Genomic DNA, 26484 nt, shown 5'->3' with positions numbered 1-26484 from the left:
AAAAATATACTTGTTGAAGGTTTAGGGTGGACCCTAAATTGTTTTGCAACAGTTTGACAACTCACTGTAACTGGGTTGTGTAGAGATGGGAGAACAATATTTCATGGATGGAATTGGTCCAGAGAAGCAGATCAGGCAGACTGTTCAACAATTATGTAAACCAATAGCATGTATCCAAAGTAGTCTGTCTCTGTGGCAGCAAAGGAGAGAGCCATTCAATTGTGAGGCCTAATTAATTTGAAATGCTACCCTGGTCTTCCTTCACCTCCCATCTTTTTATAGGAGCTTATACAAGTTACCAATCGAGGAAAATTCAGCTCATTCAATGAGTAATTAAAAGGTACTGTTAAAAAAAAAAAAAAAAAGAGAGACAGAGAGTCGTTACCAGAAATAACATTTTTAGGAAGCAGGTGAAAATTCTTATAAAATATTTCACTACAAATTAAAAAAAAAAAACTGATGATGTAGTTACGTCTGTGAAGATCATAAAACAGAAACAGATAAATTGAGAGATGATATTGTGAGTCAGCAGGAAGAGATGAAATGTGAACTGGCAATACTTAAAGCAGAAGAGAAAATATCACAGAAAGGACAATTAAATTAGCAGCAGTTTGAAAGTAGATACTATAAAAGCACAGTAAAACACACGAAGAATAGTAATGGAGAAAGTGATCACAATTTAATGGATGTAAACAAATGATTAAAGAGATTGGAGATAAAAGGTTAGATGTGTAAGACTGGCAAAAGAAATCCAATATACTTGTAACTGTAATTTCCAAGGAAGGAATGGAAACAGTGGAATAGAATGTATTATTTAAAAAGTATGTTTTTAGAAACGTATCAAGAAAACTTTTGGTTGAGTGCATGGAGGGAGAAGGAAGAATGATGACTTAAAACACACAGGCTGTGTCAGAGAAAACTGAGCAGAGTAGGATATACGCTAGATAGCAGAACATGTTCTAGAAAAGTTTTGGATCTTAAAGATAGTCTTTTGGGTAGCTAGGTAAAAAGATAACATTATATGGGGCAAAAAGAATCAGGCTGCTTCTAACAACAAAGACTGTTCACCTTCAATTTAAAACTCTCTTGAACAACCTGAGTCAAAGAGGAAATAAAAACAGACATTTGAGAATATCTTGACTATGGTAATGAAAGCAGACACTAACCTTTGGAAACAGGTGAAACAGTTCCCAAAAAGGAATTCACATTTTTTCCTTTCCTAATTGACCTATTGGTAAAGACAGGTAAAAGGTAGTACATCTAAGTTGATCTCATAGAAGTAGAGAGTGGAATAGTGGTGATGGGGGCTTGGAGAGGGTTGTTTTCCCTGTTTATAAAGCAATCTGTCAGAGTCTGTTTTTGTTCTCTGTTACGGTATTTTACATTGTCTTCTGTTCATGGTGTTCCTCATGTGGACTGTTTGATCACTCCTACAATGTAGTAATTGATTTAATTCTTTATAAACATCTACTTTGGTTAAGATAAAAAGTTGGCCGGGTGCAGTGGCTCATGCCTGTAATCCCAGCACTTTGGGAGACTGAGGCGGGTGGATTACCTGAGGTCAGGAGTTTAAGACCAGCCTGGCTAACATGGTGAAACCCTGTCTCTACTAGAAATACAAAAATTAGCTGGGCATGGTGGTGGGTGCCTGTAATCCTAGCTACTCGGGAGGCTGAGGCAGGAGAATCGCTTGAACCAGGGAAGCAGAGGTTGCAGTGAGCCAAGATTACACCACTGTCCTCCAGCGTGGGTGACAGAGCAAGACTCCATCTCAAAAAAAAAATTAAAAAATAAAAATAAAAAAAAAGGCCAGGTGTGGTGGCTCATGTCTGTAATCCCAGCACTTTGGGAGGCCAAGGTGAGTGGATCACTTGAGGCCAGGAGTTCAAGACCAGCCTGGCCAACATAGTGAAACACCGTCTCTAATACAAAACTTAGCCTGGCATGGTGGCACATGCCTGTAATCCCAGCTACTCTGGAGGCTGAGGCACGAGAATCCCTTGAACCTGAGAGGTGGAGGTTGCAGTGAGCCGAGATTGCGCCACTGCACTCCAGCCTGGGCGACAGAACAAGACCCTGTCTCAAAAAAGAAAAAAAAAAGTATAGTGTGTTTAATATATATAGCAATGTATTAGTTTAGACATAGGCTAAGCTGATGTAATAGATACCTCAGAATACAATGGCTAAATATTCAAGCTTATTTCTATTTTATTAACCTAGAGGTTGTTGTTCAAGGGTGGCAGAATGGCTCTGCTTTTCCTGAATATGTGACTTCTATCTCTGGGTCCAAGGCATTTTCTCTTGTTCTCACTATGTCATAGCCAGTGGGAATGCAGAAAGGATGCACATCTTATTCTTAAAAGCAAAACTTGCGAAGTGGCTCACATCTCATCTGCCTACATCTCACTTGCCAGGACTTGGATACATGGCTATGCCTAGTGTGGTAGTGACAAGGGCTGGTCACATATATTTTAGTTCTCCTTTTCGGCACCTGGCAGGGTTGTACTGTATTTTCTTTGAGGTTAATCTGTGGCTGTGTGACTTGCTTTAGCCGGTGAAATGAGCTGAAGTGATATTTGTCATTTCCAGGTGAGAGCTTTAAGAGCTAGTGCACCATTTGCCACATCTCTCTCTTTTTTTCCTCTTGGTGTTGCGAACATGAAAATATCTCTGGCAGCCTAGATGGTTGAATGAGTTGAGTCTCCTGCTGACTTGCACTGTACACGTAATGTGAGCAGGAATTACACTTTCGTTGTGTTGAATAAGCCAAGGGGATTGTGGAGTTGTTCGTTTTGGCAGTATAACCTAGCCCAGAAGTTCTCAAGGTGTTAGCTGTGGACCTTAGAGGAATGCGGTCACAACCATTTTCATAGTAGTACTGAGAGATGATTTGCTTTATTCACGCTCATTTTCTCATGAGTATAAAGTGCTGTTTTCCAGAGGCCTCATGATGTGTGATACTGTAACAGGTTGAATACAGAAGTAGGTATGAGACTCTGTCTTCTACTGAGCCAGACATTAAAAGAGTTTTGTAGTAATGTAAAACACTGCCGCTCTTCTCTCTAAATCTTTACTTTTTTGGTAAAATACAGATACCATTTATAAAAATGTTATGTAATGGATTTATTATTTTAAGTGATTTAATGATTGAGTACTTTAAAATGTGTTCAGTTTTAATTTGTGTTATGGTAAAAAAAATCCATTCCACATAAATTAGAAGAAAACAGTTACGTGTTTAGTATTTGGAGAGAAACAGTAAAAATGTGATTAAAGCCAGAATAAAAGTTATAATTGAGCAGAAATTTCTGAAAGATAAGGTGCATTTTGAAAATAAAGCCATATTGTTTGAAATTGTTTTACTACCATGCATCCTGTGTAATCCTAAAACTTTTGTATGTTTTTATGGTTTTTTTTTGCTGCTTATTATTTTTTTTACCGTATTTATGAGGAAGTCTTTATTGCCTGCATTTGATTTATATTTTAAGGTGAAAAAGGTAGTGTAATTTATTTATAATGTGAATATAGGTTTTATATCCCTTGCCCTTACTTAGGAAATTATTTGTTGCAAAGACAGTATCTGCATATCATTGGGACTTTTGCCATATTCAAGAAAATTTATATTTTTAGGAAAATAGCTCCAAGATTGAATATAAGCTCAAAGAATCAAAAGCAGCATGAGACCAATACAATGAAACAAATATTTGAGTGATAATGCCCTTAAAATATTTATTTGGGCTGGATGTGGTGGCATGTGCCTATGGTTTCAACTTTTTGGGAGACTCACGTGGGAGGATCGCTTGAGCCCAGAAGTTTGATCATCCTGGGCAGCATATAGTGAGACCCTGTCTCTTAAAAATAAATAAATAAATGAAATTATTAAAAAAAATATGCATTTGAAGTTAACTTGATTTGATGTGTTTCACATTGATCGTTTTTTCAATTCCATAATTTTCTCACTGTTACATATATAACACTGACAATTACAAATGGAACCTCCCAAAGTTGGTCTCAGCCTTATTTTGATGCATCTAAAAATAGGATTAGGTGTGTAATCCCAGCACTTTGGGAGGCCGAGGCGGGCAGATCACGAGGTCAGGAGATCGAGACCATCCTGGCTAACACAGTGAAACTCCATCTTTAATAAAAATACAAAAAAATGAGCTGGGCGTGGTTGCAGGCGCCTGTAGTCCCAGCTACTCGGGAGGCTGAGGCAGGAGAATGGCGTGAACCCAGGAGGCGGAGCTTGCAGTGAGCCAAGATCGCGCCACTGCACTCCAGCCTGGGCGACAGAGCAAGACTGCTTCTCAAAAAAAAAAAAAAAAAAAAAAAAAGGGTTAGGTGGGGAAGATACATTTCTTCCTCTAAGTGTCTTTATTTAACATTCCTCTGCTTTGCAGTGTAGTATCTCAAATTGCTCATATATAGCTTTTTTTCTTTCATTTGCATCCCACCGCCCTCAGATTTTCCAAAGCCAAAATGTAGTCAAATGGTAGAGCTGCCCTCTGGTGTTCACCCTCTGACTCTCAACATTAGTGTCAACCAGCAGTCTTAACAAATTTTAGAGCTGAGTTGGGAAGTGGCTTAGAATATAATTTTGTTCCATTTTCCTTCTGTAGATAAAAATAAAAATAGATTGATTTAACTGTTTATTTCCATTTATTTGCCTTTAAAAAATTTACCCATCTATCCATCTGGCATTTGGAAAAGGATGATTCTCACAAAGGAATCACTAAGATGAAAGTTTTCTTTTGTAGTGGTAAATTTATTTTAATTGGCGTAATTAATTTTAACTAGTCAGGGTTACTGGCAAAGCAAGCTCTTAATTTTAGGACCTGTGTTCCATTCACTGTGTTTTGTATGTTTGTGAATTGCATGTTGAATTTTTTGAATAGATGTTTTATTAATTGCCAAAAAAAAAAAACAGATGACCTTTTAAAAGAAAAATAACGAAAAACAAAATGGTCAGTTATTAAATTTTAGAATGTTGGTTTCTGTGAATGCAAATTTCTCTCAAATCTGGGTTACAGAAATTTTTAAAAAGATGTGTTTGCTCTCTAGTACACAGATTGTGGTGACTTATATATCATTTCTCACCAAAAAGAACCAGATCAAGATCACTGAATGTACAAGATAAGCCTAAAAGAGCAGTTCTCAAACTTTTTGGCTTTAGAACCTTTTTCTATTATAAGTTAATGATACTCCAAAAAACTTTTGTTCATGCGGATTATTTTATCTGTTGATATTTATCATATAACAAATTAAGACCCATAATTTATCATATTACAAATATTTATCAATTCATTTAAAAAATAATAAACCCACTGCATAACATATAATGTTTTTGCATTAAAAATAACTATGGTTTCCTAAACAAAATAGGTTTGGTAGGAAGAGTGGCATATTTTATTACATTTTTGCAGATCTTATTAATGTCTGGCTTAATAGAAAAGAGATTCTCTTATCTGCTTCTGAGTTTACATGTTATGTGTTAAATATATATACACATACTTTTTTTGTGTGTGTTGTATTGTTGAAGGGTACAAAGAAGACATATCTGGGTTCACACAGAAATATAGAGTAAAGGAAGGAGTACTTTAGTAGCCTTTTTAGATTGTTGCCCTTTGATTTATGGTGGAGGAAAATAAAATCATGTGTTCACTATTTGGAGAAAAACAGTAAAAATGTGATCAAAGCAAAAGTCATAGTTAAAATGTAGAACAAACAGTTTTAAATGAAAATGTGCTTTGGAAATAAAACCATATTATTTGAGATTCAAATTGAAATAGATATTCCTTGATATTACACTAAAGCTTGATAAGTGGTAGTGTCGTATAGGTTAGTTACAATGTGGAATCTGAAACCATATTAGTGAACTTTTGTACTCTGTTACATTAAAATCCGTTGGTCTATCTTACACTTAAAATAGTTCTTTTATCCACATCTGATTTTGTAACACCATGCATTGGTCATTTGGAAAGTACTGATTTAATTATGCAAATCTTATAAATGTGGATTGATACTTTTTTTTTTTTTTGAGACGGAGTCTTGCTCTGTCACCCAGTTTGGAGTCCAGTGGCACAACTTGGCTCACTGCAGCCTCCACCTCCCGGGTTCAAGCAATTCTCCTGCCTCAGCCTCCCAAGTAGCTGGGATTACAGATGTGCGCCACTACGCCTGGCTAATTTTGGTATTTTTAGTAGAGATGGGGTTTCACCGTGTTGACCAGGCTGGTCTCGAGCTCTCGACCTCAAGCGATCTGCCCACCTCAGCCTCCCAAAGTGCTGGAATTACAGGCATGAGCCACTGCGCCCGACCGGGTTGACACATTTTTTACACAATATTAAGAAATTATATTTGTTAATATCACCATTGATTTTATGAGAAAATTCTTTAAATATTGAGACACTGTCAAGGTCATTATGGTAGATCAGTGTTTTCCAAAATTCCAATTTTTGCTTGAAAGCTCAAATTTTATCATCGGCAACAAATCTATTAGTTGTTTCCTTTGAAGTGACAGGCTCACTTTGCTTATCTCCATGAAAAGAGAATGTCTGGCAAAGGCTAGGTGTGGTGGCTTACGCCTGTAATCCCAGCACTTTGGAAGGCCAAGACAGGCAGATCACTGGAGATCACAAGTTCGAGACCAGCCTGACCAACGTGGTGAAACCCCGTCTCTACTAAAAATATAAAAATTAGCTGGGTGTAATGGCTCATGCCTGTAATCCCAGCTACTGGGGAGGCTGAGGCAGGAGAATCGCTTGAACCTGGGACATGGAGGTTTCAGTGAGCCGAGATTGCGCCACTGTACTCCAGCCTGGGCAACAGCGCGAGACTCTGTCTGAAAAAAAAAAAGAAAAAAGAAAAGGAAAGAAAATGTCTGGCAAAATATCCCAGTCTGAATAATCATTGTCCATCGTTTTCTTGAAGTAAAAATGATGTTCTTTGGAAAAAAGTGGCTAGTTTAGCTTGTCATTCAGACAGTTGCATGTATTTTCTCCCAAGATAACCATCATATTTCAATGTGCAGCAGAAATGATTTTATGCACACAGAATATTAAGATGATGTACACTCATGGGTAAAGCTGACATTCTCTTTAAACTACAAATTCATGGTGGTGAAAAATGCACTGACTATTAGAACAGTTTGGTGTCACTGCCTTCATTTTGCTGCAATGCCAACTCTGTACCCATCATTGCCTTTGGACCATCGGTGCAAATGTCCACACAGTGTCAGTGGTAAATAATGTGTTAGTATTTTTATGAAAATTGTCTTTGGCCTTGCACATTTGCTGAAAGGGTCTTAGGTACCCTTAGCATTTTTTTTTTAAAGCTCAGTTTTATTTTCTGTGGTAACAAACATTTAAGAACCAGATAAAACAAGGGGCCCCTGAGCACCCAAGGGCCAGTACAGGCCGACCATGAGGCTCTCACAGGAAAGTAGCAACTGTGTCGGTTTTCCTGGTTTTGATATTGTCCTATAGTTATGTGAAATGTAACCATTGGGGAAACTGAGTGAAGCTTACAAAGCACCAGTCTACTATTTTTGCAACTTCCTGTGAATCTATAATTACTTCAAAATAAAAGTTAAAAAAAATTACTGTGTGGAAATGGATTATTGGGCACCAAGAAGGGAAGCAGCCTAGTCACTAAGCTGTGAGAGATGATGATTGCTTGGATGTGGGTAGTCATATAGTAGATATGGAGAGAAGTGAATGGATTTGAGATGTTTTGAGATAGAACTTGTATTGGGTTGCAGTGTGGAAAAGGGAGTCTAGATATTTATGTTGAACCTTCAACTGAATTCATGTGAATTTGTAAAGGTTAAGATTGGAAGAGGACTAGGTTGAGAGGAGGAACAGAAGTTTTATATTGGGCTGGTTAGGTTGGTGAAGCTATCAGAGGTTGAGGCTGCTATTGAACATAGGAGCCAAGCTGCATACAGATAATAATTACAGCTGTGGGATTAGATGGGATCACTCAAGGCAAAAGTGTAGTGAGTGAAGAGAAGTGGGCTGGGACAGAGCTGTTGGGGGAGATGTCAGTGTCTTAGAAGTGTGTCAGAGGGGATCTCAAAGAAGGGGCAAGAGGAGGAAAATCAGGCGAGTATAGAGTCATTGAATCCCAAAGAAGAAAGTGTGTTAAGAAAAGAGGAGATAACTGGTTTGTATGGTGCAGAGATGTGAATATGTTGGGGTTAGAAGTGACCACAGGAGGCTTTTGGGAGATCTCAGAGTTCAGAAGGCAACCTGGTGGTTTGAAAAGTGAACAGTCTGTGGGGAAATGGAGAGAGCAGTACATATTTCTCTTTGGAGGAATATCAGAGAAACAGCTGGTAGGAGCTCCTAGATCATACTTGTGTGCCTACAAGTCTGATTAATTGAAGGGGAAAGATAGATGAGGGATCAGAGAAAGTATAATTGAAAGAGAAAGCAAGTACTTTGAGAATGAAAGGGGCTGGGAGCAAGTGTACGAGTGGATTGTTCTTTGAATCTCAATGTACCAGCCAAATAGAGCCCGTTAAAAGTGAGAACATGTAACTCTTCTGCTCAAAAATTTCCCATCTCACTCATTGTAAAAGCCAAAGTCCTTAAAATGGCCTACAAGCCTCTAAGCAATCTGCTATTTTTCTCTGTTCTCTCCCATGCCTACCCCCAACTCTGACCTTGTTCCTCACTGTCTCCTCCAGCCACACTGGCCACCTCATTGTTCATAGAACATGGCAGTTTTGCTCCTGCGCAGGGATCTAGGAGCTTGTGCCTCCGTTTTTCTGGACAGCTCTTTTTGCCAGTATCTGCACGGCTTGCTTATTTACTTACTTCTTTCAGGCCTGTTCTTAAATGGTACCTTCTCAGTGGTCTTCTCTGACCATGCTGTCTAAAACTGTCTCTCTCCTCCTGCACTTTTTATTCCCCCAATGTGCTTTTTCTCCATAGTACTTCCCATCACCTGAAATATAAAATGTGCATATTTACCTATTTGACTTGTTTCTCACCATAAGAATGTACACTCTATGCAGGGCAGGAGTTTTTGCTTGTTTTGTTTACACTATATTGGCAACACCTAGATCAGTACCGTATGTACAATTTTTTTTGTTGTTGTTGAGATGAAGTCTTGCTCTGTCGCCCAGGCTGGAGTGCAATGGCATGATCTCAGCTCACTGCAACCTCTGCCTCCTGGATTCAAGCAATTCTCCTGTCTCAGCCTCCCAAGTAGCTGGGATTGCAGGCATGCGCCACATGCCCGGCTAATTTTTTTGTATTTTTAGTAAAGATGGGTTTCACCATGTTGGCCAGGCTGGTCTCAAACTGACCTCAAGTGATCCACCAGTCTTGGCCTCCCAAAGTGCTGGGTTTACAGGTGTGAGCCTCTGTGCCTGGCCTATGTACAAATATTTGTATGATAAATAGGAACAGGGAGGAAAGAACATAGGTGGAGGATAGGTAGGCTTAAGGATCTGGTGACAGGAAAGTGAGTGTATTCTTGCTAGATTTATACCAGTTATGAAGCAGGGCACTAACTGAGAATGGAGTCAGATGGGAAGAAGGATTATCAGAGTTTTGAGGAGAGCAGAGTAAGTGTAAAAAGTCTTTGAGAGTGGAAAGGTGAACTTTCCAGGTGTGATGTAAGATTACTGAACAGGGTTGAAGGGATATCTGTGATTTGTGGTTTTCTGAAATAGAATGTGTTTCTCACTCAAGTCAGTAGAATTTTAACAATATTAAGCTATAGAACAGAGTAAGGAAGTGCGACGTGTAAATGCTTACTGTTTTTAAAAGAGTAGAATTGTTTTTTAAACACTGATCGTTATAGTATTGAATTTACACCATTGATTTAGAATGTGCCCTAACATTCTACGTTCTTTTTAGCCTTACCAATAATTCTAGGATCGTAGGACTCCTGGCTCAACTGGAGAAGATCAATGCTGAGCCTTCAGAATCAGACACTGCCCGATATGTTACATCAAAAATTCTTCATCTGGCTCAGAGTCAAGGTAAACATTGATCTCTTCTTTGTTTTTGAAATGCTTTTTTAATTCTTTAAAAGTGGATGCTAAAAATGTTCAAACTTCTAATAATGGACTATTTTCCACAAAAATTGAACTTTCAGGCCGGGTGTGGTGGCTCACACCTGTAATCCCAGCACTTTGGGAGGCCGAGGTGGGCAGATCCATGAAGTCAGTAGTTTTGAGACCAGCCTGGCCAATATGGTGAAACCCCGTCTCTACTAAAAAATACAAAAATTAGCCGGGTGTGGTGGCATGCACCTATAATCCCAGCTACTCGGGAGGCTGAGGCAGGAGAATCACTGGAACCCAAGAGGTGGAGGTTGCAGTGAGCTGAGATCGTGCCACTGCACTCCAGCCTGGGCGACAGCAAGACTCCGTCTCATTAAAAAAAAACAAAAACAAAACAAAAAAAAAACCAAACTTTCTCAAATTTACTTGAGTGGAAAACTGAATAACTTTGGAGGAAATTGATCTTCAAAGCATGGTTTCTAATAATGATTACAATTTTACTTACATATGATTACCACCCTCCCATTTACAAATAGTACCTAATTCCAGTGCTACTTGATATAGATTTTTGGCAAAAAGATATCAAGTAGCATAGAATATTGGTTATTATGGGGTCCTCACTTTGAAATTCAGGCTCTACTATTTAGTGGTTGGGTACCTTAGGGAAGTTATTGAATTTCTAAGATGTATAATAGCTGTACCATCTCTGAAGTAGAGGTAACGAATATCACGGGGTTGTCATGAGATTTACATGAGAAGCATGTAAAAAGAATGTTTAAAATGTTCTATAAATGTCAGCTGTAATTAGACTTTTTAAATATTTTATGATGGTAATAGTACTAAATTGATATCAAAACCCTGACAGAGTAAACAAATAGTATTGACTTTGTACTCAGGAACATAATGTGAAAAGGCTCAAATAAAACTTTAGGGAATTAAGTCTGTACATGGAAATATGAATATCATTGTTAAAGAACACATTTCAGGAACGCAAGATACCAGGAAATATATCACTATAACATTATCTGAACAGGTCAAATAAAATCCATGTGATTACCTTAATAGATAGTAAAAAGGACTTTGATGAGACTAAAAACTGTGCATGATTTAAAAAACACACACACACACACACACACACACTCTTTTTTTTTTTGAATAAGAGAAAACCAGCACTACTTTAATATTTAACAGTGCACATAAAAGGTATTTCTGTTAGAATTAAGGTCTAATAATTATAATCTTTATTTAATTTTTAAAAATTTCATTATTCTGGAGGCTTAGGTCATTCAAATAAGATGTTTGGCAGGCATTTAGTGTTTCAAGATCTCAGTGTCTGTTAACCCTTCTTCTTGGTCATAGACCCTTATATTTATTTTGATAACTTCCTCCCATGTAGCCCATGCATTTGGAGGATAGTTGATACCACCCCATTGTTTCTTGCATAATTTAAAATACCTGTACCTTTTAATTAAGAAAGCCACTGTATTGGATTCCAGGCTCTGGAAATATTGTACTTATCAACTAAGGCAACTAATGAACAAGGGTGTTCGTTACATCAGTGCAAAATTAAATGTGCCAGGTATATTCACTGCATTGTCATATGAAATACCTCCTCCTCAAAAAAACCAACCAAACAAAAAACCCAACAAAAACAAAAGAAAATGAATCCTTCAGACCTATAGATAAACACTTTTGTCCATTGCTCCTACCACTGTAGACTCTTCTTTGTGTCACAACCTAGAACCCCTACTCCAGCATTACCACTGAAAATACTCCTAATCATACCGCTATCAGGGAATGACCCTCTTCCCACCACTGAAAATACTCCTGACCATACCACTATCAGAGAATGACCCTCTTACCACCACTGAAAATACTCCTGACCCTATCACTATCAGAGAATGACCCTCTTCCCACCACTGAAAATACTCCTGACCATACTGCTATCAGAGAATGACCCTCTTCCCACCACTGAAAATACTCCTGACCATACCGCTATCAGAGAATGACCCTCTTCCCACCACTGAAAATACTCCTGACCATACCGCTATCAGAGAATGACTTTCTTCCCACCACTGAAAGTACTCCTGACCTTACCACTATCAGAGAATGACCCTCTTCCCACCACTGAAAGTACTCCTGACCATACCACTATCAGAGAATGACCCTCTTCCCACCACTGAAAATACTCCTCACCACTGAAAATACTCCTGACCATACCACTATCAGAGAATGACCCTCTTCCCACCTTTTCAGCCACCACTGGGGTCTAACTCCTGAATACTGTCCCTTGGGGTGTATAATATAGTGACTCTGTTTATAGTGCCTAGGATTAGCCAACCAACACAGTATAAGTTGGTAGTGAAAGGCAGTCCCATCCTTTATAGGATAATCCAGTTAGCTATCCATTTGGGAGAGAAAGTTTGGAATTTATAGTTGAAAGAAGAAATGCAAACAACCAAGAAATGTACAAAAATTTTCTTTACTCCCTTACAGTTCAGGAACTGCTAATGAAAACAACAACAAAGATATCTTTCAGTAGTCAGATTGACAGAAATTAGAATGACAATGTCTGGTGCTGTTGAAGGCACGGGGAGAGGGTACTCTCATACACTGTTGGAGGTGTAGTAATTATTACAAACTTGGGGAAAATAATCTGGCAATGTGTACTAAAACAAATTGTACCTGGTATTTGACCCAGCACCTGGTATTTGATTTTTACTTTAAGATATATATATCTATATCTATATCTATATCTATATATAGATATAGATATATATATATATTTTTTTTTTTTTTGAGGCAGAGTCTCTCTCACTCTGTTGCCCGGGCTGTAGTGCAGTGGCACAATCTCCACTCATGGCAACCTGCACTTCCCGAGTTCAAGCCATTCTTTGTCTCAGCCCCCCAAGTAGCTGGGATTACAGGCATAGGCCACAACACCAGGCTAATTTTTTATATTTTTAGTAGAGATGGAATTTCACCATGTTGGCCAGGCTGGTCTTGAACTCTTGACCTCAGGCGATCTGCCCGTCTCGGCCTCCCACAGTGCTGGGATTACAGGCGTGAGCCACTGTGCCCGGCCAAGAAGTATATTTTAACTGAAATAAAAATGCTAGTTAGAGAGAGTATAGAGATATTCATGTGGCATTATTTGTGATGTCAAAGTTCAAGAAACAACCTAAATGTCTATCACTGAGAGAATGTGTGAGTAATTTTTGATATACCAAAGTGGAAATTTATAGCCATATTATGCAGCTATTATGAATAATACATTATTTATGATGGGGACTCTTGTAACCCCTACACCCAGGCTCACCCCAAACCAATTAAATCTTAATTGTTAAGGCTTTCCAGATGGTTCCAAAATTGAAAGCTACTGCTCTAGAGCAGGGAATGGCTAGCGTTTTCTGGGAAGGGCCAGATAGACATATTTTAGGCTTTGTGGGCCATACAGTCTCTGCCCTTTAGCACAAGAACAGCCATAGATGATACATAAAGAAACAGGCATGGCTGAGTTCCTATAAACTTTATTGTAGACATTGAAAAAAAAATTATAGTTGAAACATACAGTTCAAATGTGTAACTATATGCACGCTCTTGGAGGCTTAAATTTAGTATATTACATACAGCAAGTTTCTTTAGTTCATATGACTGTAAAGGTGTATAGTCTCATTTTTGTACAAAATATGTATAGTCTCATTTTTGTACAAAATAAACCATTATATTTGTATGTAATATTTGTATGAGCCAGGCCAAAAAATAAAAGGAAGGATACACATCAAATTGTTAGCAGTAGCTATATTGATGGAATAGGAATGGGGGAGAATAAGGTAAGCTAATTTTGTTTCAGACATTTAAATTGTTGCAACAAGCATATACTACCTATGTATTTAAATGATATAAAAAACCAACCCCTACAACACATTTTATTCACACAATAAACTTATAAATTTCCATAATTTGCCTCTCGTTAACTACTTATGTACAGTGAACATGGTTATTTCTTGCAATTTCCCCTTAGTTTTTTTCCTAGAAACATTTCTATTATTGACTTTCATGCAAATGGTTAATTTGTTGACCCATGGTTGTTGCTAATCTTTCCTTATAATCCTTTTAGTTTCTATAGAGTAGGGAGTGATGTGTCTTTCATTCCTGATTTTGATTGTGTCCTTTCTTTTTTCTTGGTCTGTCAGCTTATTAGTTCTCAACCAGGAGTGATTGTGTCTGCCCCACTTTTTCCCCCAGGGACATTGGCAATGTTTGGTGACATTTTTAGTTGTAAATTTTTTTTTAGTGAGGCTTACTGTAATTTGTTGGATAGAAGCCCGAGATGTTGCTGAACATTCTATAATATATAGATCAGCCCACCACAAGAAAGAATTATCTGTTCCAAAATGTCAAGAGTGCTGAGGTTAAGAGACCCTAGCCTAGCTAAAAGTTTGTCAATTTTGTTGATATTTTTAAAGAATTAACTTCTGGTTTAATTGACTTTCTCTGTTTTGTTTCATTGATTTCCTTCTTTTATTTATTGCTTTCTTCTTTCTGCTTGTTTTGAGTTTAATATGCTCTTTTTTTTGCCTTTTTTTTTTTTTTTTTTTTAAATTTTGAGACAGAGTTTCATTCTTGTTGCCCAGGCTGGAGTGCAATGGTGTGATCTCGGCTCACTGCAACCTCTGCCTCCTGGGTTCAAGTGATTCTCCTGCTTCAGCCCCCTAAGTAGCTGGATTACAGGCATCTGCCACCACACCCGGCTAATTTTTTGTATTTTTAGTAGAGACGGGGTTTCACCGTGTTGGCCAGGCTGGTCTCAAACTCCTGACCTCAGGTGATCCACCTACCTCGGCCTCCCAAAGTCCTGCGATTACAGGCATGAGCCACCGCGCCTGGCCGCCATTTTCTTACAGTGGAAGCCTAGATTATTTATTTTGAGACCTTTATTTCTACTGGAGGCATTCAAAGCCATAGATTTTTCTGTAAACACTGCTTTAGCTACATTCTACAGATTTTTGATATATTGTATTTTTGTTTTGATTCAGTTGACAATATGTTCTAATTTTCTTCGTGGTTTTTTTCTTTGACCCATTTTTTTTTTTTAGAAGTGTGTTGTTTAATTTCCCAATATTTCAGGAATTCCTAAATTTCCTTCTGTTGATTTCTAATTTAATTCTTTTGGCTGGAGAATATACTTTGATTGATTTCAATCCTTGGAATTGCTTGAGACTTGTTTTATGACTTAGTTTATGGTTTCTCCTGAAAAATGTTCCATGCATACTTGAAAAGAATGTATATTCTGCTGTTGTTGGGTGAAGTGTTCTATAAGTATCAATTAGGTTAGTTGATAGTGTTGTTCAGATCTCTTATACACTGTTGATTTTCTGTCCAGGTGCTCTGTTAATTATTAAGAGTTAGGTGTTAAAATATTATTAAATTGTATATCTTTTTAATTTTGGCAGGTTTTGGTTAATGTATTTTGAGGCCCTGTTCTTAGCTGTGCATACATTTATAGTTGTTTCATTTTCCTGATAGTTTGCCTCTTCCATCATTGTGAAATATTGCTTTTTGTCTCATAATAGTTCTAGACTTAAAGTTCATTTTGTCTAATGATAATATTGCCACTCCAGCTGCCTAATGATTATTACTCTTTGCATATCGTACCTTTTTTCATTCCTTTTACTTTGAACCTGTTTGTACCTTGGAATCTAAAGTGTGTTTCTTGAAGATAACATATTGTTGGATCTTGCTTCTTAACTAGTCTGAGTGTTTTAGTGCTTCCAATTTAATGCATTTATTAATATGATTGGATTTACATCTGCCATTTTGCTAATTGTTTTGTTTCATGTCTTTTACATTCTTCTCATTCTTTCACTGCTTTTGTTGTTATCTAACTTAAAGAAATTGGAGTTCTTTTCTTAGTGGTTCCTATAGGGATTAAAATGTGCATCTTTTTACAGTGTACTTAATTCCAGTCAATATCAAAACTTCCCATATAGCTTCATTTCCTTCTCATTCTTTATGCTGTTATTGATTTACATGTTATGTTTATACATATTAGAATCCCAACAATACAATGTTGTAATTATTGCTTACACAATCTTATGCTTTATAAAGAAGTTCTGAATGAAGAGCAGGATTAAGAGCCAACAGATGGATAGTTAAAGTAATGGGGGTGGAATTAAGTTTTCTTAGAAGGAGTTGTGGAGTGAGAAAGCTGAGGTTTGTGTCCTGGGAACTGTGCACATTTAGATAGGGCTATAAGAGGGTGAAGATAATCAAGTGCATTCACATGATTTTTATGTCTTCCCGATGATTTACCCCTTTATAATTATGGAAAGTTTCTCTTTATCTCTGGCAGTGTTTTTTGTCTGAAGTTTATTTTGTCTGATATTAGTATAACCCTTCAAGCTTTCCTGTGGTTGCTGTTTGCATGATATAGTCTTTTCTATTCTTTTACTCCCAGCCTTTTTGTGTCATTGAATCCAAAGTGTGATTTCTGTAGACAGTATATAGTTGGATCTTTTTAAAAAAAACATCCCGTTTGACAGTCTGAGTGTTTAATTTGAGCATTTGGTCTGTTAACATTTAATGTAGTTGTTGACTGGATTTAGGTCTACAATTTTATTTTCTGTTTGTCTTTTATGTTTTTTATTCCTTTTCTTCCTGTCCTACCCTATTTTGGATTATTTGAACTTTTTTTTTAGAATTTCGTTTTAATTTACCTATTGGCTTTTTAGTTATACCTCTTTTCATTTTTAAGAAGTAATTTCTTTGAATATTGCACTAAATGTCATTAACTTTTCACAGTTTGCTTAGAATTATTATTGTTACTTCATGTAAATTTAGAATCTTAAATTTTTTCTACCGTTCTTCAGCTGTAATTGTCATATGTATCTACATCTGTATACATTACCACACAATTTTTGCTTTATCAAGTCATGTATGTTTTAAAGACATTAAGAAGAAAAAAGGTAGTTTTTACATTTGCAGAGATATTTACCATTTTGGAAGCTCTTTATTCTTTTCTAATGATGTGAGTTTGATCTGGTGCCATTTCTCTTTAGCCTACAGAATTTTGTCACTTCCAGTAGTTCAGGTTGGCTGTGGAAGATTTTTTTTTCTTAATCTGACAGTGAATTTATTTCACCATTTTTGAAGGATATTTTTTACTGGATGTAGAATTCTGGTTTGGCAGTTTCATCGTCATCGTCTTTTAGCATTTTTAAAGTGTGCTTACAATTGTGTTTCCACCATTTTATGGCCTCCGTAATTTCAAATGAGAACTCTGTTGTCATTTGAATCTTCATTTTCCTGAATGTTATGTGTGATTTTTTTCTAACTGATTTCAGGATTTATTTATTTATTTATTTTTTGGATTTTGCTTTTCAAGTTTGACTGGCTATAGTTTTCTTCATAGTTACCCTGCTTGGAATTCACTGAGATTTTTGAATCTGTAAATTTGTATCTTTAGTCAAATTTGGGACATTTTTGGTTGCTCAGTTTTTTTTCTCCCTTATTTTCCCTATTTGTCTTGTGGAAGTATAATTATACATATATTAGATTTTTGACATTTTTTCAGCTGTTGTTGAGGCTTATATCTTTTAAGTTTAATTCTCTGTTATTTGGGTTGGATAATTTCTATTGTTCTATTGTCAGTTTCACTGCCTCTTTCCTATGCATCCTTCCAGTTAGCTATCTGATAATTTATTTCAGATTTTTTTTTTTTATTCTCAAGTGTGCACTTGGTTCTTTTGCTTTTGTAGTTTCTATTTCTCTGCTGTGTTTTCCCATCTTTTCATTCATTGTGTACTTCTTTACTTTAATGTCATTTATTATAATAGCTGCTTTAAAGTTCTTGTCTGTAAATCTAATCTAACATTCAGATAATTGAAGCTGTTAAAGAAAGAATACAGCATTATGATAACTGGGAAGGATTATATTTAAAGAAGCCAAAGGAAGATGCAGTAGTCAACAGTGCTAAGTATTAGGAAGGTTACAGTTCTTTTTGATTGGATTATTAACAAATTACTGATCACAACAAAAGCACTTTTCAAGTGGTAGGATTAGGTGGAAGATTGCAGTATGTTATAATGTGAATGGCAAATGAAATAATCACAGGGAATATAGAGTACTTGTTTGAGGAGCTTCACCGAGAAAGAAAAGAGGGAAATAGAGGGGGAGGCAGGGTAAAATAAGATTTGGTAAGTATGTGGAATAATAAAAAGTGTATTTATTGGTTGAGAGGGAACAACTGATATGTTGGTAGAGGTTGAAGATAAAGGTTCATAAGAAGGTAGAAAGGATGGAATTCAGAACATAGGTGAAAGGACATTTCTTCCTAACCTCCACTGTCCTGCTCCTCTCTGCCATTTACTGGCGGAAGGAATGCAAGATTGTCAAGGATTTTGGTACAGGAGCATATAGAGTTTGGTTGTTATTAGTAAAATGTTTTGTTAACTAATTACTTTGCTTCATTTTAATGAGGAGAAATGTAGGTTCTGAGAAGTCCAGAGAATGAGAGGAAAGATTGAGGACTACTATAAATGTTGAAATAGCTATGGGCTATGGCAGGGCAGATGGTGATGGATGTGAGCTAAGATAAGTGAAAGGAGCAGTTTTGTGTTCCCAAGTGAGGTTGGAATTCATTAATTTTATGGTATTAACAGTCTTAAATTGTGGTGTTATTTTTACTCTGATGTAGGAGCAGGGAACTCAGCTTTTTGGGATTCACTTCTGTATCAGGGTTTGTGGTGGGAAAATTGGTGGGGGTGGGGGTGCTTGGAATCCAAGTTAAGTATGGAGGGGACTGATACTGTGGGAAAACAGTGCTACCTCACACTGGATAAGAAGTTTCAACAAAGGTGACAGTGAGGTTTATATAGTCTTTATAAAGGAAAGATGAATAGAAATGTTAGGAGGTTATGGGCCATAAGTAGAAGATTAGAGATTAAGATATCAGAGGCAGAGCAGTTTGAGGTCCTGAGAATGGCCATTCAGAGGGTTGATGAATTGGAGCACAGAGGGAAGGATTTTGTTATGAGGTCGAGAAACTATGGAACTAGGTATTTGAATGAATTTTCCACAATGACATTGAAGTCTCCCAAGATAGTGGCAGAATTTGGAGTAGAGTAGAAAACTGTTAGTCTAAACACCTAATTTTCATTTAGTGTGAGGTGTAAACAAAACAGTGGTGAATGTTAACAAGGGGAGGCTGCATTATACTGTCTTCAAAGGAAGAGAGTTTTTTTTACCCTTCATGGAGGTGAAAATGTAATGGCTTGTTAGTAGTGATATTAATATTGAAAAATAATTTGGCTTTAATATTAAATCAGGGGCCTTTAAAATATTACATCAAGGGTACATTAGATATTTGAAACAATGTTTTATTTTGCAACTCAACATTTTTTGGTGGAGGCAGCAGGGCTGGAGAAAAAGTAAAGGATAGGTTGCATTATCAGAAGGAATGACATACTTTTTAAAAAGGAGAAATTTAATTTTACTCTCATTAATGAGTTTTTCCTTTTGTTCTAGGTAAATTTTATATTCTTTTAAGCATTAGCAATGTGGCAGCAAGGAACTGGTGAATATTATTTTAGGTCTTCATATCACTTATGGGAGTTTCTGTTTTGAAAGATGTAAGGTTCCTTAAGTTTAGTGGAGTCCATTAACTGAACCCGAGATGATGCATGATAGCATGAGATTGTTGTTTTAAGATAAATATGACATGTACTCTCCAGCATATTTATTTTGTAGCTAGTCATAGGTAGTTGTCATAAATAACATTATACTATGTCCCTTCTGTAGTACATTTTTCCCTCTGTTTACTCCTAATTTAGAGTAACTTAATTTTCAAGTGATGTCAGATTCATGAAGTTGAACAGGATTTGCTCAGAACAAAAGTATGATATTCTAAAGGCTTAGCCTGAGTTTGTTTTTCTCCCATCTGTGTTGATATTTTCCTTTAATCAGGGCCTCACTATCTGTTGTTCTTCTCTTAAACTCCCTTGACTATCTCCATGTGGAACATTGAATTTGGTATCAGTCCTTTGAACTTCATTGTGGAATATGTACTGTATTGAGAGTGGGTTGATTGTGTTTTTTAAAATCTCAAAATGTGAAATAAATGGCACTGTCATTCTGTATTAGAATAATTTCTGGCATTAGTATTCAGGTTTGACATTAAATAAAGTGCATTAAATGCTGGAAGACTATAAGTTTTGGGTTCAGAAACACAAGTGATCACCTGGTCTTTTCACTTGTTTGCTCAGCGACTTGTACAGATTTATTCTCCTTTCTGAACTTAAATCTTTAGATCCATGAAAAGAGTAGTTTTTTTTTCCCCAGAGCGTTGAAGTGAGTTATAAATGACATAATGTAGCTATGGAATAGTAAATGTTAGTTCCTTTTCTAAATGTTGACCTAGGATGTACTTTTCTTCTTTTGCTAATCAAAGGAGAAGAATTGCGGAGAAGCTCTAGAAACCTTCACCTAATAGAAATAATCTATGCTTTTTTTTTTTTTAACCAATCCCAGTGAGAGGAAAAGGATCATTTGGGTGATCTGGTCTCCAGATTGTTTCAGAAGTAGCCTTTTGTTAGTTTTGTTTGTTTTTGTGTGATACAGAATTTTAAAATAGTATTAATACAGGTCGGGCATGGTGGCTCACGCCTGTAATCCCAGCACTTTGGGAAGCCAAGGCAGGTGGATCATGAGGTCAGGAGTTCAAGACCTGCCTGACCAACAGGGTAAAACCCCGTCTCTACTAAAAATACAAAAATTAGCTGGGCATGGTGGCACACACTTGTAATCCCAGCTACTCAGGAGGCTGAGGCAGGAGAATCACTTAAACCCGGGAGGCGGAGGTTGTAGTGAGCGGAGATTGCGCCGTTGCACTCCAGCCTGGGCGACAGAATGAGACTCCGTCTCAAAAAAAAAAAAAAAAGATATTAATGCAATCATAGCATTGGAAAATGGTAGTAGGTTTTTGTTTTCACCCATTTTGATGAACAATTTTCTAGTTCTACTCATGAAGATGAGGTAAGACTCCTCCCTTACTCCTAGTTCTGGCACCTGTACTATATTATCGATTTTAAGATTTTAAATGGATGAATAGGAATCACCTAATTCATGACAGGAGCTGTGATGAAATGTGAAGAATGCCATGTTAACTGAAATCTTGAAGTCCACATATGGTAGAATTAGCAACATCAGAGGGAAGAATGTCTGTGAACCAAGTTAGAGTGTTTACTGTACCAGTGGAGACTCGTTGAATCTTTATTAGCTATATGCAACAAAACTATACATACTTTTAAAAATTTATGTTTGAGAAAAAAATTGTTTGCTACTTTTCAGAAAAAACGAGGAGAGAAATGACAGCCAAAGGTTCTACAGGAATGGAAATTCTGCTGTCAACATTAGAGGTAAATCAGTGACATGCTTTAATTATGTAACTACTAATGCCAAGCAATACTGAAGAAGAAAAAGCGTATGTGTGTGTATAAATACACACAGAAACACATACACACGTACATATATACACACACACGTATATGTAATAATTTTTGTCTTAGAGGTAAAGCCAGTAAATGGAAATTCATTTTAGGTTTTTAAAATACTATTTGGAATGGTGGTATAAATATTTTAATATGTATTAGGTGACTATTGAAGTATATTTCCCTTATATGATTATAATGATAACTGTAAATTGTAATCCTAACATGCCATTCTAGTTGGTATAGAAAATAAAGCATTAGCTGGAAATAAATCTTTAGCTTAAAACAAATGAAAATTATCGTTTATTGTTTTAGCTGATATACATTTGTGATTTTACTACACATATTGGTTAACTATATTATATTGATGATAATTGAATTTCTACGCCAGTGTAAAGTTTTTGGTGGACCAGCAGGATGTATTCAGAATCAGGATTCTGTATTTTGTTCAGTTGCAATGTTAAGAACAAGAAATGAATTCATGTTCTTCAATAGGAAGTCTTAGCATCATAAAGATGTCATTTCTCCCTAGATTGCTCTGTTACTTTAGAGCAATCTCAATAAAAGTTACCAACAGTTTTTTTTTTCTCTTTTCTTTTCTTTTTTTTTTTGAGACAGAGTCTCACTCTGTCGCCCAAGCTGGAGTGCAATGGTGCAATCTCGGCTCAATGCAACCTCTATCTCCCAGGTTTGAGTGATTTTCCTGCCTCAGCATCCCAAGTAGCTGGGATTATAGGTGCACACCACCATGCCCGGCTAATTTTTGTATTTTTAGTAGAGACAGGGTTTCACCATGTTGACCAGGCTGGTCTTGAACTCCTGACATCAGGTGATCCACCTGCCTCGGCCTCCCAAAGCACTGGGATTACAGGCATGAGCCACTGTGCCCGGCCTAACAGTTTTGTTTTTAAAGTCCAAATGGGGAGACATAATCAGCAAAATGTAAAGCACATTTCTGAGAATGAAGATAAATGAGAAGGGACTATCCCATTAAATATCAAAGAACATTAGAAATCTTCAGTAATTAAAATAGTTTGGAAATTATGCATGAGTAATAGATAGACTACTACTATAGTGTAACAGAATAGAAAATCTAAACATAAAATGCATATGGGAATTTAGTATTATTTATTAAAGGTAGCATTTCAAATCAGTGAGAAATAGAGTGATTGGTAGCTATCTGGAAAAAGGTAACATTGAATCATGACTTCCTGCATTCCACACCCAAATAAATTCCATATGAAGCAAAGATTTAAGCATGGAAAATAGAATCATAATACTAGAGAAAGAGAGACGAATTTTAAAATAATCTTACAACAAAGAAGGCTTTTTTAAGTATGAAGAAATAGAAACTATAAAAGATTGATAGATTCAACTATATTAACAAAAGGATGTAGAAAAAAACACCATGGATACTTGGAAAACTGAGGAAAAGTATTTTGGCTTATATAATTTCTTTGACATGTAAAGAACTTCTTCAGTTAAAGGCTGGGTGCGGTGGCTCACACCTGTAATCCCAGCACTTTGGGAGGCCAAGATGGGCAGATCACGAGGTCAGGAGATTGAGACCATCCTGGCTAACACCGTAAAACCCTGTCTTTACTAAAAATACAAAAAAATTAGTCGGATGTGGTGGCGGACGCCTGTAGTCCCAGCTACTTGGGAGGCTGAGGCAGGAGAATGGCATGAACCCGGGAGGCGGAGCTTGCAGTGAGCCGAGATTGCGCCACTGCACTCCATCCTGGGTGACAGAGCGAGACTCCGTCTCAAAAAAAAAGAAAAAAAGAACTTCTTCATTTAGGAAGGAACAACAAAAAAAACCACTTCAAAAACCATGTAAAGGCTATGCTCAGTTCTCAGGAAAAGAAACACAAATGTCACTTGAGATTGAGCATTACTTTTAAGAAGATAAATAAAACCAAAGTACAGTGTTTAAACATTTTCACTTATTAGATCAGTTGTCCAAACTTGGAGAAATAGTCACTCTTCTGCATTGCTGATGGGAGTATAAATTATTTCATAGAGAGCAATTTGGTAATATCTATTAAAATAAAGGCCCATATTCTTTGACCTTGGAATTGTAGGCATTTACCTTACTATACAGATGTACTTTACCACATGTAAATATATATCCTTAGTTAAATTTGAAACTTTTAATAGCAAAATATTAAAAGCAACCTAAATATTTCATGGGTAGATGACTGGGTACATAAACAATGGTGATATAGCCATATAATGGAAAATATCCTGTGGCCCTCAAAAAGAATAAAGAAGCTCTTTATCTATCGATATGTAAAATATCAAGGTGCAAAATAGTACCTATAGGGCAATACCATTTGGAGAAATAAACCTGTATGCACGTGTATATTTACATGGATTTCTTTTATGTGTGCATATTATCTTTGGCAGAATGCATAAGAAATTGATAACGTGATTGCCTTCTGAGAGGGCAGCTAAGTGATTGAGTAGTCACCAGACATACATTGTAGTGCCATTTACATTTTGATTCATTTACTTTTATTATCTATTTGGTAGAAAGATGAGGAATTCAAATGACAAATTGATTCTTCTTGTAATGTTGATATTATGCAAGTAATAACTAAAAATGATTTGTAAAAATTCTTAAAGGCAGAAGGAAACAGACGGAAATGATAATAGTGAAAACCTGAATACCTTTGTTCCTAGAGAAATTGGAAAGGTCATTTGTAAAATATGGGTAGTTCCCAGTGGATTCAAAAGTCTGGGAATCAAAAGTTTACAATGTTTTAATAAAACAAACTATTTATTTCAGAACACAAAAGATCTTCAAACTACACTTAATATCTTAAGCATTCTTGTTGAGCTGGTGTCAGCTGGTAAGTTTTTGTTTCTTTGGTCTAATTTCTGTTTCTAAACAGTGATCAACAATGTATCGTATTCACTTTATTTGGAATTTTCCGATACTCTTATAGAGGCTATTCTGAGTATTGGAATTAGAAACTGAAATGTCATAGTTTGTTGTTGTTGCTTTATTTTTGGTATCTTTTCAAGTATCCCTCAGACTACCCCATAGCCATGTATTTCACAGCCTTGAACCTAGAATTTCAGCGTGATTTGTGTTTACCCTTTGTGTGCTATTTTCTAAATAAATGAGATTAAACAAAATGTGTTGATGGTATTTGTTTGATATTATTGATTGATTGATTGAGATGGAGTTTTGCTCTTGTCACCGAGGCTTGAGTGCAGTGGTATGATCTCTGCCCACTGCCACCTCCGCCTCCTAGGTTCAAGAGATTCTCCTGCCTCAGACTCCCAAGTAGCTGGGATTATAGGTGTGTGCCACCATGCCCGGCTAATTTTTGTATTTTTAGTTGAGACGGGGTTTCACCATGTTGGATAGGCTGGTCTTGAACTCCTGACCTCAGGTGAATCTGCCTGCCTCGGCCTCCCTAAGTGCTGTGATTACAGGCGTGAGCTACTGCGCCTGGCCTTATTTGTTTGATTTTAGAGGTCATCAGTTTTAACCATTTCTTGAATGCTAACAAGTTATGATACCTAATATGTTTGTTTAAATTTGTTGTTTAATTTTTTTTTAATTTGTTGTTTAAATTTTTTTTTTTTTAAATTTTTAGGTGGAGGTCGAAGAGTGAGTTTCTTAGTCACCAAAGGTGGTTCACAAATATTGTTGCAGTTACTTATGAATGCCAGCAAAGAATCTCCCCCACATGAGGACTTAATGGTACAGATACATTCTATTCTTGCAAAGATTGGACCAAAAGGTAAGGGATTTCATTTGTATGATTATTGTATCTAGAACTATTTTTGTAACAGTGATTCTCTCACCTTGTAACTACTCAGTTTTAAAAAATGTTATTTATTTTAAATTTCTATGGATACACAATAATTGTACATGTTTATGGGGGTACACGTGATATTTTGATAAAAATGTATGTGTAATGATCAAATCTGGGTACATGGGGTGTCCATCACCTCAAACATTCATTATTTCTTTGTGTTGGGATCATTCCATATCTTCTCTTATAGCTATTTAAAAATATATAATAAATTATTATTAGCTATACTTGCCCTATTGTGTTACCACTGGATGTTATTCCTTCTATTGAAATGTGTTTTTGTATCCATTAACAAACTCCTCCTTATCTCCCGCTCCCCATTACCCTTGCTAGCCTCTGATAACCACTATTCTATTCACTCCTTTCATGAGATCAGTTTTTTTAGCTTCCGCTTATGAAAGAGAACATTGATATTTATCTTTCTGTGCCTGTCTTATTTCACTTAACATAATGTCCTCCAGTTCCATCCATGTTGCTGCAAATGACAGGATTTCATTTTTTTATGGTTGAATAGTATTCTATTGTGTAAATAAACCGCATTTTCTTTATATATTCATTCACTGATGGACACCTAGGTTGATTCCATACCTTGGCTTTTGTGAATAGTGCAGCAGTAAACATGGGAATGCAGATATTCTTCAATATACTTATTTCCTTTCGTTTGGATATATACCCAACAGTAGGACTGCTAGATCATCTGGTAATTCTATTTTTAGTTTTTTGGGGAACCCCCATACTGTTTTCCGTAGTGGCTGTAGTAACTTAGATTTTTGCAGTGTGTGAGAGTTCCTTATCCTCACCAGCATTTATTATTTTCTGTCTTCTTGATAACAGCTGTTTTAACTGGGATGAGATGGTATCTCATTATGATTTTGATTTGCATTTCCCTAACAATTAGTAATGTTGAGCGTTTTTATCTATACCCATTGCCCATTTATATATTTTCTTTTGAGAATGTTTATTCAGATCTTTTGCCCATTTAAAAAATCCTTTCTCTTTTTTTTTGCTGTTGAGCTATTTGAGTTCCTTATATATTCTGGTTTTTAATCTCTTGTCAGATGAGTAGTCTGTAAGTATTTCCTCCCATTCTGTAGGTTATCTCTTCACTTTGTTGATTGTTTCCTTTGCTGTTCAGAAGCTTTTTAGC

The 26484-nt window shown here is 36.4% G+C and overlaps 1 protein-coding gene across 9 annotated transcripts in view; it reads left to right on the top strand.

Annotated features, from left to right (window-relative positions):
* The window catches only part of AGTPBP1 (ATP/GTP binding carboxypeptidase 1), a 195882-nt gene that overhangs the window by 39048 nt on the left and 130350 nt on the right, over window positions 1–26484 (top strand). For 8 of the 9 annotated variants that reach the window (XM_034967480.3, XM_034967478.3, XM_034967479.2 and 5 more), the window contains 4 exons: window positions 9867–9991; window positions 21365–21432; window positions 24296–24359; window positions 25116–25262. In XM_034967480.3, coding sequence (XP_034823371.2) covers window positions 9867–9991; window positions 21365–21432; window positions 24296–24359; window positions 25116–25262 — 404 coding nt within the window. Of the gene's footprint in view, window positions 1–9866; window positions 9992–21364; window positions 21433–24295; window positions 24360–25115; window positions 25263–26484 lie in introns of those variants that run through there. The other variant, XM_034967484.3, reaches the window with a different exon arrangement.

This window comes from Pan paniscus, chromosome 11 (genome assembly GCF_029289425.2).
Source record: "Pan paniscus chromosome 11, NHGRI_mPanPan1-v2.0_pri, whole genome shotgun sequence".
Taxonomy (NCBI): Eukaryota; Metazoa; Chordata; class Mammalia; order Primates; family Hominidae; genus Pan; species Pan paniscus.
Note: the sequence above shows the minus strand (reverse complement) of the source record. Positions and strands in the feature narration are given on the sequence as shown.